Raw genomic sequence first — 14,612 nt, 5'->3', positions numbered from 1 at the left:
CAGATCTGAAGCCCATTCAGGGACACAAAAGAGAAAAGCCTTAACTGTGAAACTGACATGTTGCCTTTTACTGGAACTCATCAGAAGCCTAACCACAACATTGTGGACCAGCTGTTAGACAAGGACAACTGACAAATGCCAGCACCAGATTACTAATTAATATCAGTAGAAGATGAAGTCATCCGTAACTTCTGCCCAAATCTTTAAAGCAGCTATAATCAGTATTTTTATATCAGAAATGGATTAAATGACTTTGTGTGATGTGAAAGGTGTCGCTTATAGTGACAAACTCACAGATAATTATTGCCTGTCTTTCGGCTCACTGTTTTGGTTTTCTGGCCCGCAACTTTACTGTTTTGGTTCACTCCCACCATTCTCATAAAGTCATTTTCGGCTGTAGTAGGCAGCTGTTTTCTGCCAAAAAGCACCAAAAACCCACTGTTCACTACTTGTAGTAGTGTACAGTTCTACTACAGACAAAGTTAGCAGCTAGATAGTGAAGCATTAAACTACTAAAGAGATATTTCCCTCAGGAGTTGGTGGAGACCAAAAAATGAGCTAAAAGAGAGTGAATATTGGACTTACATTCATCAGGTGGGCAGACTCAAGACTCCAAACGAATGCTAATGTTGCTCCATAACTGCTAGATGTGTAAACAGGCAAATGTTTGCAAACAACTTCACCATATCAACTTAAAAGGTGATGATAGTAAGGCAATGTCAATGTTGTGTTCAGAATGTGTCTCCGCTGCCCCCAACAATCAGCATATTGCAGGTTTAATTTAAAAAGACAGCTGGCTAAAGTGATTGGCGATCAGTGTTATTGAGTTCAAATAAATAAGAGAGCTTCGATTTTTCCTTTTTCAGCTGGAAAAAATGTCCGTTCAGTCAGCGTTGCGTTTTCTCCCACATCAGCAATTCTGTGGGTGCATATCTTTTGAAAAACATTACATTGTCAAACATCATAGAACTGAAGAGCATCAGGAGAACCACCTCCTCTCACCACAAATATTTAACATGCCTCTCTTGTATCCCACAGGAGAATCGACCAAAAGGCACAAGTGTTCTTCAACTCACCGTAACCGATCGGGACGCTTCCCACAACGGCCCACCTTTCACCTTTGCTGTCGTGGATGGGAACGAGGGCGATGCTTTCCACATCAATCAGCAGGGAGCTCTAGTGGCCGTGGGGGCGCTGAATAGGAAAAGTAAAGAATACTACCTACTTCAAGCACAGGTGAGTCACAGCACCGAGGAGAAAGCAGAGTTGAGAGGTTGTATTGATTTAACCGTCAAGCCACAGCAACCTGATCTATTTGTCTTCCCTCTTTTCCCTCTTTGTACCTTTTCTCTTGTCACGCTCACTCATTGCTCTCTTACTCTCTTTTTCCCCAACTAGTCGACATTTGTCTCTGCGTCTCCATCTTTTAAACCTTTTTAAATATTTTCTAAATAAAGCTTTTCACCTCGCAAACAACTGTATATAAGATGGTGAACTGAAATAAGCATACATTATAGCTGCTGCATCAGAGTGCATCTCACAGGACAATCATCAATAAAAGATATTTGCTTTGAGTTGCCGTGATCACGTGTGTTGCTGGGTGTCGATGTGTCACCTTAGAGGATAGAACAGGAAAAAAACAAGTGGGCAGATGGGATATGAAATGTAAGTGTGATGTCTTGTTACACACAAGATGCACACTCAGATTTGAGTCATAGCTGTTTTTTTCTTGCAGAACTGATGACCATTCGTGTGAAAGTGTGAATGTTAAACTGCATGATTTGTAGGTGTAGTTGTTGGCTTTAATATCCAATGCACCTACAGTATGTAGATGCTGTCAACTTAGGGAAAATCAGTGAAAGAGCTTGGTTGCCCTCTGCTGTTGGAAAAAAAATGCTTGCAGATAAAAACTTACAGTGCAACTCATGCATGTGTCTTCTTGTCATTTCTCATGTTTAGGTGTCAGACAGTGGCAAACCTCAGCTCTTTTCCACCGCCTTCATCAGCGTACGCATAATCGAGGAGAGTGTCTACCCTCCTGCGATTCTTCCACTAGACATCTTTGTGACCACCGCCAGCGATGAATACCCCGGAGGCGTCCTGGGCAAGATCCATGCCACTGACCAGGACATCTATGACACTCTCACCTACAGCCTCGCCTCCTCTTCTTCCTCATCCTCAGATGAGAGCGGTGCCTTGTTCTCAGTTTCCGCCTCAGATGGTAAAGTTATCGCCCTACGGCCACTCGATGTGGGTCACTACCCACTCAATGTGACGGTGACTGACGGACGCTTCACCACAGCTGCTGATGTCACCGTGCACGTTAGGCAAGCAGCTCGTCAGGCTCTGGACAACTCTATTGCAGTGCGCTTTGCAAATATTGCCCCCGAGGAGTTTATCGGGGACTACTGGCGCAACTTCCAGCGGGCACTGAGAAACATCGCTGGTGTTAGGAGGAGTGAAGTCCAGTTAGTGAGCCTGCAGCCTTCAGAGCAAGGAGATCTGGATGTGCTTTTGACTCTAGAGAGATCTGGCAGCCCCTACCAATCTCAGGAGGTAAGAGAAGCCATAATTACATTTTATGTTTCTAGATGTTCATTTGTAGCTGACGGTGCCAAACAACAAATTTTGTTGTTGAGGCCACAGAGTTTGATTTTATGTTTTGAGCTGCAACTAAAGATCATCAGTCGACTGTTTAGTCTTTGTGAAAAGGTGATGTCTTCAGATAACTTATTTTGTCCGACCAACAGTCCAAAACCCAAATATATTTGGTTTGCAATGATGATAAAAAAGGGGAAAGCGGAACATTTTACAATTACAAATTAATTTGTCTTTATAATTCTTTTTAGGGCTGCAAACAAATATTATTTTCTTTTTTGATTAATCTTCTTTATGTTTTTGACTAACAGATTAAGAGTGTAGTCTATTAATGTCAGGAAATAGTGACAAATAGCCATCACATATGAGCTTCCCAAAGACCAACATGACATCTTCATATTACTTATTTTGTCCCACCAACAGTACAAAGCCCAAAGATATTCAATATACAGGAAAAAACTGGAATAAAGAGCATATACTCACATTTTAGAATCTGGAACCTGTGAATAGGGCTGCAACTAACCATTATTTTTTATTATTGCTAAATCTGCAGATTATTTTCTGGGTGAATGGATTCATTGTTTTGTCTATAAAATGTCAAAACTCAAAAATATTCAGTTTTCTGTCTTATATGCAGTCAGCGATTTGTTCATTTTTAACAGGGGGGATGGCCAATGGGAGCACCCCACGACTACACTTGTACTTGTCACTTTGATCATGAAGGTGACACTACTCTATAGGCGACAATATAGTATAGAATTGAGTATTTACATAGTTTAGAGAATCGTAGAAAAGGTTTCAGTCGTAGTCATCTGGACACTGTTTTCAGAATCAAGACGTTTCGGCTCCCATCCGGAAGACTTCCGGAAGACTTCCGGATGGGAGCCGATGGGTCTTGATTCTGAAAACAGTGTCCAGATGACTACGACTGAAACCTTTTCTACGATAGAACACTCCTGGACGAATGAGGGACTACACCGTCTTAGTTTAGAGAATATTATAGATCGTAACTGACAGAAGGCGGGACTGAAAGAAAAAGGCGCAATTACAAATCTGTCTGCTACTTCAGCACCACGTGTATCAATACACAGCACAGTTAGGCTACTGATATTTCAGAGCCATGGCCAGGGCCATAGATTCTAACTTGCACAAACCTCAGTCAGATAAAGGATCAATGAGTCAGTCAGACTAGACTAACATATTTAACTAAACAACCCCTCTGCCTCTGCACTCTCTCTGCTACTAGGGGATGGAAAGGGGGGATGGCAGGTTAACAAGGGGGCATTCATTCAATTTTACTAACAAGGGGAGTGGCATCCCCCCTCATATCGCCTACTGCTTATATGTCAAAGAAAAACATCCAAACTTGACTTAAGTCAGTAATCAGTTATCCAAATTGTTGCTGATTCATTTTTTGTCATTCAACACATGGATTAATAGAGTGCTAATTTCAGCACTAATCCCCTTCTTTGAGTCTTTTGGTGTTCATGTTTCAATTGTCTTCAGGTCGTCTTCCGTAAGCTGAACTCCTCCGCAGCTGTGATCGAAGAGATGACGGGGGTCCGGATCGTGCGGGTGGTGCAGAAGCTGTGTGCGGGTCTGGACTGCCCGTTGCACTTCTGCGATGAGGTCATCTCCCTGGATAAGGCCGCTATGTCCACTCACAGCACGGCTCGCCTCAGCTTTGTTACCCCACGACACCTGAGAACTGCAACCTGCCAGTGTGAAGGTAGACTGATTACACCTCTTGTACACACAGACATATGCACATTTACACATTTATTGTCTGTTAGAAACTCCCATTCTGAGTGGAAGCATGTCGCCATTTAGGTGGCAGATGTCCTGTGCTGAATAACCTGTGCGAGAACAACCCCTGTCCTGAGGGTATGGAATGTGTGGCTGATCCTAGAGATACCGTGTACAGTTGTGTGTGTCCAGAGGTCAAAAACGGCAAATGCTCCGGTAAGACCACCCACCTCTTAATCTGTGTTATCAGAAAGCTTTGCCCTTCACCCATTTCCAACTTCTTCTACTTGAACTGACAATGAATGTAGCCCTCAGTGAATGTAGAGACGATGCTGAATGTTGGATTTTTTTAAGATTTTGTTCCAGCTCTTCTCAATATATTTCTATTACTTCATGTCAGATGGCCACTCACTGACGTTCAGTGGCAGCGGCTATGTGAAATACCATCTGATGGAAAACGAGAACAAGGAGTTGATGAAACTGTCCCTGAGGCTCAGGACCTTCTCCAGCCATGCTACTGTCATGTATGCTAAAGGAACCGACTACAGCATCCTCGAGGTGTGTTTGTGTGTGTGTAAATGTATTTGTCCAACCTTATTACTCAGCCATAACAGTACATTTATTCCTTCAGCCTCTTTAAAATTGAAATGATAACCTCACTTATCATAATTAAGTCTAGACTGACTGTCCTTCTGCATTTTTTAGCTTGTGCCGGTATTACTGCCCAGCATTTCCATATCAGAAGGGCTTAATAAACATATAACTGACCTGCCCTCCCATGAGACCATTCAGCCATGTGTACCAACCAACTACGCTGAAGGGTTCAAAAAGCCATTTTTAAAACCCCTTTCACATGAGGGACTATGGGAATGTGGTGGTGGGTTGAAAAAAATCATACACAAGAGCTATTTTAGTACTGAGAGGGAAACAGAGAGCAGTTTTCCACACATTCCTTTTAGAGTCTGTCTGGTACAACAGTCTGCACACCAGACTTTAGACTAAAACCTGGCTGGCTAAGAGGCAGTTATTGTTTTTCAGACTGCCATGTAAGGCTTTTTATATCTCCAAACTGTTGCATGTTTTATTTAGCGGCATGAAGGTTTTCCTGTAAAGCTAGTATTGTGTGATATTGGGAGAAATCCGTTTGCTCTTTATCAAGATAAATTATTTCATGGCATGGCAATACATTGATGCACACTGTATTTTCTGATAGGGAGTGATTTATGACAGTGTCAGACATTGATTTATAAGAGCAACTTGATGATTTGATTACAATTTCTCCACCCAAGTTTTAATCTTATGGAGATATAATCAAAAAGGGAAACAAAGAGCAGAACTGATGAGATGAGTAATCTTCTTAGGTCTGATATATGTATATATATATATATATGTTTATCGTGTTCTAACTAAAGTTTTCTGACTCTAAAATAGATTGTGAACGGCCGTCTGCAGTACAAGTTCGACTGCGGCAGTGGCCCCGGTCTCGTGTCAGTCCACAGCGCGCAGGTTAACGATGGGGAGTGGCACACTGTCTCACTGGAGGTGGATGGCAACTACGCTAAGCTTGTGCTGGACCGGGTGCACGCTGCCTCTGGCACAGCACCGGGCACCCTGCGAACCCTCAACCTTGACAACAGCATTTACTTTGGTGGTCACGTACGCCAGCTTGCCTCGGCTCGCCACGGACGCAGCCTGCCTGTCACCAACGGGCTCCGCGGCTGCATGGAGGCCATCACGCTGAATGGCCAGGAGTTGCCTCTCAACACCAAAGCTCACCGGGCCCACGCTGTGCTGGAGGACATCGTGGATGTGGCTCCAGGCTGTGCACTTGCACCTGCTGAGAGTTGTTCCAGCAACCCCTGCACCAACGCAGGGAGCTGCACCTCGCTGCCTAATGGAGGTACATAATGTCTTGCTCTGCTCATTGCACTCAGATTTTCACTGGAGTCAAATTTCAAGTTGTCCTTTTTTGTGTGCTGTGCCTGTACCTGTAGATTTTGCTAGGTCTGGGGGAGATTATGAGGAGTTTTAATTGTGCTCTAAATTCCTTACCTGGTCATGAATTGCTGATTAACTGCAAATCAAACATAGCTTCCTTTCTGCTAATTGCAACCAGGTGTAGCAGCTGAAGAGGTGAACCCGTCTTTTAAGACCAGCTATTAGAGACAGGCATCTTTTATCATAGTTTTGTAAGAACTCTCCCTGTTTTCTGATGTGTTCCTGTACTGTGTTAATTTGCAGTTAGTGCTGTTTGCTATTAATGCAAACTCAACACGTTTGTTTCATATGAAAAACCTGCCAGTGGTTCAGGGGGCATAATGCCTCACCATCCCTGGAAGGCTTTTTTGTAAACCATCTGCAGGATGTGTTGAGTTTCAGTAACATCAGCTCAATTTAAAAAAAGAAGAAACAGTGTGGTAAGTATATTGTGGCTCTGTCATTGTACTACTGGAATTAATGTAAATTATGCAGAATTTACCAAGTGAGCCATTAATGTAAGTCCCAGTAATTAAGTTTTTTTCCCCCCTGGCCTTTATGCGTGGCTGACCTTTACTTGTTTTAAGAGACAAGAATTGAGAATTACAGTAGTTTACGCTAAAAAATGTCCACTTGCTCAGTGTCATTGTCTTCATAAGTTTTTGTTTTTTTTCTGAATTCCACAGGCTACTTCTGTAAGTGTCCTGCCTCTTTCATGGGCACCCACTGTGAGATTGGCATAAGCCCTTGTGCCTCCAACCCCTGTCTGTACGGCGGCACCTGTGTACCTCGCGCAGATGACTTCTACTGCCAGTGCAGAGGGCAGTACTCAGGACAAAGGTATTACAACTTTTTCTTTTTCGTCTCGATTATAAATAGAAAACGTGAACAATTTTCTACAAAATCATCACTATACTTTATACCTATCATTTTACTTCTAATACTGACATCATTTTACATTTAATATTGAAATGAATACTTAATACTAACATTTAATGTTGAGTAGTAGTATTCATAGTTTGAGTGTGAACCTGCATTTATTAAGTCTGGGGGAATTTATGGACTGGTAATCTGTATTCATGAATTATGAATTATGTCTACCCATTACTTTACACTGTAGTATATCCTGCAGCAACATAAAACATACAGTACGTTTGTAATTTTCACTAATTAACCACTGAATACCAATCTTTTGCACTGCAAAAACACGTTTCAGAATTGTGAGTCTTCACATATTTTTTGGGCTGCTTAAGTAAACTTGTTCTGAATTCAGGTGCCAGTTGGGGCCGTACTGCAGAGACAACCCCTGTAAAAACAGTGGAAAGTGTATTGACAGTCTGGATGGTCCAGTATGTGAGTGTGAAGCAGGCTTCCTGGGAGACAGGTATGCTATTTTTGAGTTCAAATTCATGAACTGAACTCGCTAAATTATTTCTGACCTTTTGCATCAGCAGTTTGTAACATACAGCATTTCCCCCTTCAAACACACATAATTAAATTCCAATATATTATCCAGGTGCCTGAGTGATGTTGATGAGTGCATCAAGAACCCCTGTGCCAACGGAGGCCAGTGCCAGAACACATACGGCTCCTACAAGTGTAACTGCTCGCTGGGTTTCAGCGGGCAGACGTGTGAACTCCGCGCTGAGGTCCGCAATGAATTCGTCTCCACCTCCTGGAACATCGGCCTGGAGGAGGTGATTGGCATTGTGGTCTTTGTGTCCAGCATCTTCATCCTGGTCCTCCTTTTCATCATCATCCGTAAGAAGGCTTGTCGCAGGAAGTCAAAGACAGACGACGACAAACATCCTGGAGGTTCAAACATGCCTCACTCCTTCCTCCAGAGACCTTACTTTGACATCAAACTCAACAAGAACATCTACTCTGACATCCCGCCTCAGGTCCCTGTAAGGCCCATCTCCTACACTCCCAGCATTCCAAGCGACTCAAGAAACAACCTGGACAGGAACTCATTTGAGGGCTCAGCCATCCCGGAGCATCCAGAGTTCAGCACCTTCAACCCAGACTCTGTGCATGGACACCGCAAGACTGTGGCCGTGTGCAGTGTAGCACCCAATCTCCCCCCTCCCCCTCCCTCCAACTCAGTCTCAGACAGTGACTCCATCCAGAAGCCCAACTGGGATTATGATTATGATAGTAAGTTTGCTTCTAGGTTTCAACAGCTTTACTTATCTGTGCCTAGGCAGGAGTTGCATTGAGTTCCAAATTACTACTATTGTGATATTTATTGCATTTAACACTATCCTTAGCATGTTCCTTTTATTGTAGGTGTACACACTTTTAGTGCGGTCCCCTAATCCTGGTAGGGCTGCTGAGACGATGTAGACATGAATTTACACAGGACTAGGACTGGATAATTCAAAATTATCATTGACTTTTAGTAGAATCTTATCATTATAATATTTAGTGAAATTGTGGGCAATTAATTATTTTCTTGGAAGTTTCCTGGAAAGGATGTAATTTGGTACTAATTATAGGTGAAATGGAGGCAATGTTTAATTGGTACCTTTCCAGTTAGATAATTCCAATTATTTGCTAGTTTAACCTGTAAATGTTTCTAAAGGGAAGCATACAATTCAACATATATGGAGAGTATTGTTTTCAAATATAAATATATATTGACTTAATATTTAAATGAAGTGCTTTCAAATTCCTCTGGAAATCAACAGCTGCTTAAAAACCCAGCATAACTAACTAAAGTCTATATAAAATAACTCAAATAACCTTCTCTCTATAATTCGTACCAAATTATGTAGTTCTTTCCAGGACACTTGCCAGGAAGTTGTTAGGAAATTATGGACCCTTAAAATAAAATGTTAGCAAATTATGTTGTCCTAGTTAATTCCAAAGTAAATTCCAAGAAAATTGTGGTGGTTTTACATATGTGAAGAGTTTTGCCTCATGCATAACAGTGGAGCACAGTTCACTGAACATACATTTGATTGTATTATATGTGATTTTGCATATATTTGCCATATTGTGATATATATTGACACTAGAAAAATATACAGAAGAAGAAATATGGAAAAGCATCAACATCCCACAAACAGTTGATGATTTTTGTCAATTCAAAAGCTAATTTGTTGCACATCCCTGTACTAATGAATTTCAACCACATTGCTATGCCCATACATGGGACATTTTTATATCTCACCTATACACTAAAATCAGACTGTTTTCTCTTCCAGCTAAAGTGGTGGACTTGGACCCGTGCCTGACCAAGAAGCCTGTAGAGGACAGTGCCTGTCACCCCTACAACACCAGGGGCAGCATGTCTGAGGTCCAGTCCCTCAGCTCCTTCCAGTCAGAGTCCTGCGATGATAATGGTATGCTGCCATTCAGCATGTTAAATCTATCCTCTTAGTCATTGGAGAAAAACTAACAGACACCATAGTTTGAAAAATGCCATATTTTACAACACATCCATGTATGAAATGTCATTTTGCACCAACAGTTACCTTTGTCTTGTAGAGCCTTGTGGATTTTTATGCTAACACTGTTTCTTTGCATGCTCAGAATGGATGGCCCAAATGGTGGCTCTGGGGTCACATGCTCTTTTCTCTTTCTTTTTGCTGCGGGGCTTCAGCTCCCATATGGATCAAATCAGTCCACAGATCCAGAACAAGGTTTTAAATAGGGGGTCCAGCCTGTAAGTCCTCAATCACTACCGGTACAGACGGAAGCAATCACAACAACTTGTACTGTGTAATTCTCCGGGATTGTGTGTGTATATATATATATATATATATATATATATATATATATATATATATATATATATATATATATAAAGCCATAAAGCATTATGGCCCTGTTTTCTATTCTGTCTGCTCTTACTTTACCTGTGTTCAAAAGGAGTTTGATGACTTACTTAGCAGTTCGGTTTGAAAATCACTCGTGAAGTCATTGACTTAGACAGATGTCTGCATTTTTATTTATTTTTTTATTTACATGCATGCCCTTTCTTCTTTGTCTCTGTCTTTTTTTTTTGTTGTTTTTAAAAAAAATGTAGCTACAAACGGATGTTCATAGCAAACATCAAGGAACATATTACAAGGGTATACATGTATATATATATATATATATGTTCTCCCATTTACACTTCATATCATACTTATTACCCTGTCATTACTGGGACATCATGATGGGGATTGTGCTGCTCATAAGTCATCAAAAACTTTCATCTCTTACCTCGAAAAATTAGAATGAATCCTAAATTGGATCTAAACATACACAGGCTTTTCTCTGTGTTAGGGTTGGAAATGCGTTTATATCTCCGGGTAATTTCACTGATTCTTCCATCTGCACTGTCAGTGGCACCCCGTAGCATCTCAGTATGTTGTTGTTGTGTGTTATCTTGCACAAACAAAACCAGACCCCCCACCCCCACTGTGTCGCCTTCCACCATTGTCTTGTGCCCAGCCATTAAACCCCCCCCCCCCGACATTCGGTGTCGACACAAAAAAAGGGTGTCCAGCAACAAGGACAGTGACGTTTGTGGGAAGTGTCGCTTGTGTTGGCATCACTCTCACCACCATGCACTCCATATGTGGGTTTTTTTTCTTTTTGAATTATGAAAGCATTTGTACTAATGCTAGATCTCTTCCACCCACTCTCCTCCCCCCTACCTCCCACAAGCCTCCATAGTGACAGTAATCCACCTTGTCAACTCTGTTGTTGACACGGTGGAAAGAGAAGGTACTCTTTTATTGCTTCCATCTAGTTTTTGTCCTTGGTGTTGGGATGTGAAGTGTCGGGTTGTAGAGCTGCCATTATCTTACACTGACAAACCTCATCAAACCCTGACATGTTCCTATTTAGATTCAGCTGCTAATATAAAAGATATGCAAATACTAAATTAAACAGGCACATAAGTGTTGCCCTTAAGTCTCAGTATTGATCTTTGCCAACTTTTGATTACACACTTCAAGAAGTCTAAGAAAATGGCAGACCCGTTGTCCATTAATTAACCTGTCACTCTCTTTATCATTATTTTGTCTTTCAATGTTTCATTGTCCTCATTTCATTGGTGTTCTTAGCTGATTGTTCTTTCCTCTCAGGTTTTAATGTGACTTGTTCTTTCTCTCTTTCTCCTCCTTCTTGCCTCATATAAAGAGTCTTTTTTGGCTCATGATCTCAAGAACCCAAGAGGTGACTTTTTACATCTTTGTTTGCCTAATGTTCACTGGTGTTCCCTCGTTCCCACCCTCTAACTCTTAACCACTAACCCCAAAGTTTAACGAGGAGACGGCCAAACCTCCTCTGTAAGGCCAAGCTGGTGTGACTCTGAGCGCTTTCTGCATCAGCGGCCTGATAAGGTGTTATGTCTGCCTCTGTAAGACTATTGATCACCACAAAAACATTCCCTGCATGGCTTTGATGCTGTGACATTAAAAAAAATGTTAATACGAGCATTATATGACCAAAGGTTTTGCAAAGTAACTAACTGGAAATTTGACTGACTGGATGGAAGTTGTTTGTGTTTGTGTATGTGTTACTACTGTTAAGAGTTTGTCACATGATTTACAGCAACTATTTTCAAAACACTTGAAACCCTGAAATTTACTGTATGTTGAAGTGTTTTAGTTAACCTGAAAGTTCTATTATACTTTTTAAATATGATGTATTTGGTGAAGTGGTGGAGGGAAGGACAACTCTGCCTTCAAGTCACAGTGAAATGGAAGTTAGAGCATCTTTATCTTCTGTAATTTGGAATTTGATTTCCTTGTGAAACAGAATATGTGGTGCTACTACTACTACGACTCACAAGATCAAGTGGGGTTTTAAATGTCAGTGTTACCTAGTCGCCCCAAATCACATTTGATTGGATAAATTTATGTATACACCGAATTCGAGATGATTAATCAAAAATATTAAAACGTTTTACAGGAAGAAAAAAGAGGGATTTTGCTGGATCATGAAAAATTTATTTTTTATTTCACTGTGTCTTTAAGTCTGTGAATGTGTCTGCAGTGTGTTAAAAAGTTGCTCTCACAAAGTGGTGTGAAGTTAAGTGTTTATTAATGAACAACTCCTTGTGTTGGTGTGATGTATTGTGTTACTGTTGCATGGTGTGGGTTTTTAACGTTAACATGATGGCATTTGGTAAATGTTAATAATTGTACTATATGTGATTGAGCTTTGGTGCAGAATACTAATGACTGTTTGTTCTTTGGGCTTTTTCTTATTAAACAGGATATCACTGGGACACATCTGATTGGATGCCAAGTGTTCAACTTCCTGGAATCCAGGAGTTTCCACAGTATGAGGTTGTGGAGTCGCCCGCCCATCTGTACAGTGACCCGAATGCCATCGACACCGACTACTATCCCGGCGGCTTCGACATTGAGAGTGACTTCCCTCCGCCGCCGGAGGACTTCCCTGCACATGACGACCTGCCGCCGCCACCTTTGCCAGAGTACAGCGACCGCTGTGACACACTGCGGGCCCTGGGCAGAGATCTGGATCCGGTTGCGACTGGTCCAGACGGCTCACCCGGGGTCCGCCAGCGCCCGGCCCTGCCCCAGCTCTACAGCCTGAACCAGTACCTGCCACAGCACTCCTACGCAAGCGACACCGAGGGCCAAGGTGCTGCTTCCACCTCAGCCACCACGACCCCAGCTTCCACCATGGGCACCAGTGGTTACAGAGGGGGCTACCCTCTAGGTTGTAGTCGGGACTTTGACTCCTCAGCTCTGGACAACATATCCATGTCTCTGTACACGTCCACAGCCTCTTGCTCGGACATGTCGGCGTGCTGCGAGGAGTCCGAGGCGATGATAAGTGACTACGAGAGCGGTGATGAGGGCCACTTTGAGCGTCTGGTCATCCCGGGGCTGGACTCCCAACAGCACACTGAAGTCTGACACTGGATCCAAACAAAAGTGCCTGAACCCACAGCTACACCTTATGTTAGTCCTTCATAAACCAACCACACTAAACACGCACAGTACGTGTACAAAGAAAACACAACACACACATACATTCACACACACGATGAATTGAGTCAAAACACAGGGGTTGTTGAGACTGGTTGTAAAGGCCAATTGGCTGAGAAGATCTGAAGAAGTTATAGGAGAGTCTCTGTAACATCTTAACATCTGCTCAGCCATTACTTCAAGTAATTGTCATACACAGGAAGTGCATTGTCTGAACATCAACATTTCAATGCACTTAAAAAAGAATATTTCACAACAATATCTTTGTTTCTATAAATAAAACCATGCAAAATGTTTTTATACAAATCCTCATTTTCAATGTAAATTTTAATGTACAGTTTTGATTTCAAAGTTTACTAGGTTTTGTAGATATTCTATGCTTTTATTTTCAACAAAAAAAGAGTTAAATGGTGTGACATTATCAGCCTTACTGTGCTTAACTTCACAAAAAAAGAAACATTAAAAAAAGAGAGAAGAAAAGCGCGTGGCTTTTCTGAACACAGTGTACTCGTAAAGTTTATTGTCTCCTGCTCATTTCAAAAAGGGTCTTTAATGAACGACTGCATATTCTTGTGTTGTTTTTTTATTTGTTTGTTTGTAAATTTTGACTTTGGAACCTCTTTATTTTTCCACCAAGAAAATGGGACCCAATATATTTATAGTGCAGAGTTATCCATGGACACGTGACTTTTTCAGGTGTCTATGTGTGTGTGAGCAATGCTATGGTCTTGTTAAGGTTTTTATTGAATACTGCCACAAGCTCACGCTTTCCTACTGGCAATAAATTATTCCTAAAAAATATCTCTGCTGTCTTTGTGCAGTTATTTCCAAACTAGATTTATGAATTGAAGCAAGTTGTAGTAATTGGTTATCTGGTTACAATACGTTTGCTGTAGCTAGTATTGTTTGTGCAAAAAGTAAATGATATGTGTTTGGAAGGCTGAAATATTAATACAAACTTTAAAAATGCTGTAGTATTTCCAAGCTTAGTTCTTTATTTAGCGTTTCACTGCACATACAACAATCAAGTAGAGCTGAAACGATTAGTCAGTTAACAGAAAATTAATCTGCAACCATTTTGATAATCGATTCATCACTTTCGCAACTTTTGAAGCAAAAATGCCTAAACTTCACTGAATCTAGCTTCTAAAATGTGAAAAAAAACTTCTTGGGTTTTGGACTGTTGGTCGAACAACGTGCTGATAAGTTGACATTTAAACATGTCAACTTGAGGTCTTGATAATTTTGAGGGGCATTTTTCTCTGTTTTATAGAAGATTAATCGACTATTTGAGAATTTTTTTGTCAGACTAATCAATAATGAAAATAATCT

General features: G+C 41.3%; 1 protein-coding gene across 10 annotated transcripts in view; it reads left to right on the top strand.

Annotated features, from left to right (window-relative positions):
- Window positions 1-14,081, top strand: part of fat1a (FAT atypical cadherin 1a) — a 79,420-nt gene extending 65,339 nt beyond the window's left edge. For 3 of the 10 annotated variants that reach the window (XM_044188241.1, XM_044188266.1, XM_044188231.1), the window contains 13 exons: window positions 1,039-1,236; window positions 1,960-2,556; window positions 4,105-4,327; window positions 4,429-4,560; window positions 4,745-4,902; window positions 5,776-6,244; window positions 7,008-7,161; window positions 7,595-7,705; window positions 7,838-8,478; window positions 9,531-9,668; window positions 10,981-11,040; window positions 11,458-11,493; window positions 12,538-14,081. In XM_044188241.1, the coding sequence (XP_044044176.1) occupies window positions 1,039-1,236; window positions 1,960-2,556; window positions 4,105-4,327; window positions 4,429-4,560; window positions 4,745-4,902; window positions 5,776-6,244; window positions 7,008-7,161; window positions 7,595-7,705; window positions 7,838-8,478; window positions 9,531-9,668; window positions 10,981-11,040; window positions 11,458-11,493; window positions 12,538-13,208 (3,588 nt within the window). In that variant the 3' untranslated portion in view covers window positions 13,209-14,081. Of the gene's footprint in view, window positions 1-1,038; window positions 1,237-1,959; window positions 2,557-4,104; window positions 4,328-4,428; window positions 4,561-4,744; window positions 4,903-5,775; window positions 6,245-7,007; window positions 7,162-7,594; window positions 7,706-7,837; window positions 8,479-9,530; window positions 9,669-9,928; window positions 10,009-10,980; window positions 11,041-11,457; window positions 11,494-12,537 lie in introns of those variants that run through there. The other 7 variants (XM_044188275.1, XM_044188284.1, XR_006377065.1 and 4 more) reach the window with 6 other exon arrangements.
- The last annotated feature ends 531 nt before the right edge of the window (window positions 14,082-14,612 follow it).

This window comes from Siniperca chuatsi, linkage group LG3, assembly GCF_020085105.1.
Source record: "Siniperca chuatsi isolate FFG_IHB_CAS linkage group LG3, ASM2008510v1, whole genome shotgun sequence".
NCBI classification, from domain to species: domain Eukaryota; kingdom Metazoa; phylum Chordata; class Actinopteri; order Centrarchiformes; family Sinipercidae; genus Siniperca; species Siniperca chuatsi.
Note: the sequence above shows the minus strand (reverse complement) of the source record. Positions and strands in the feature narration are given on the sequence as shown.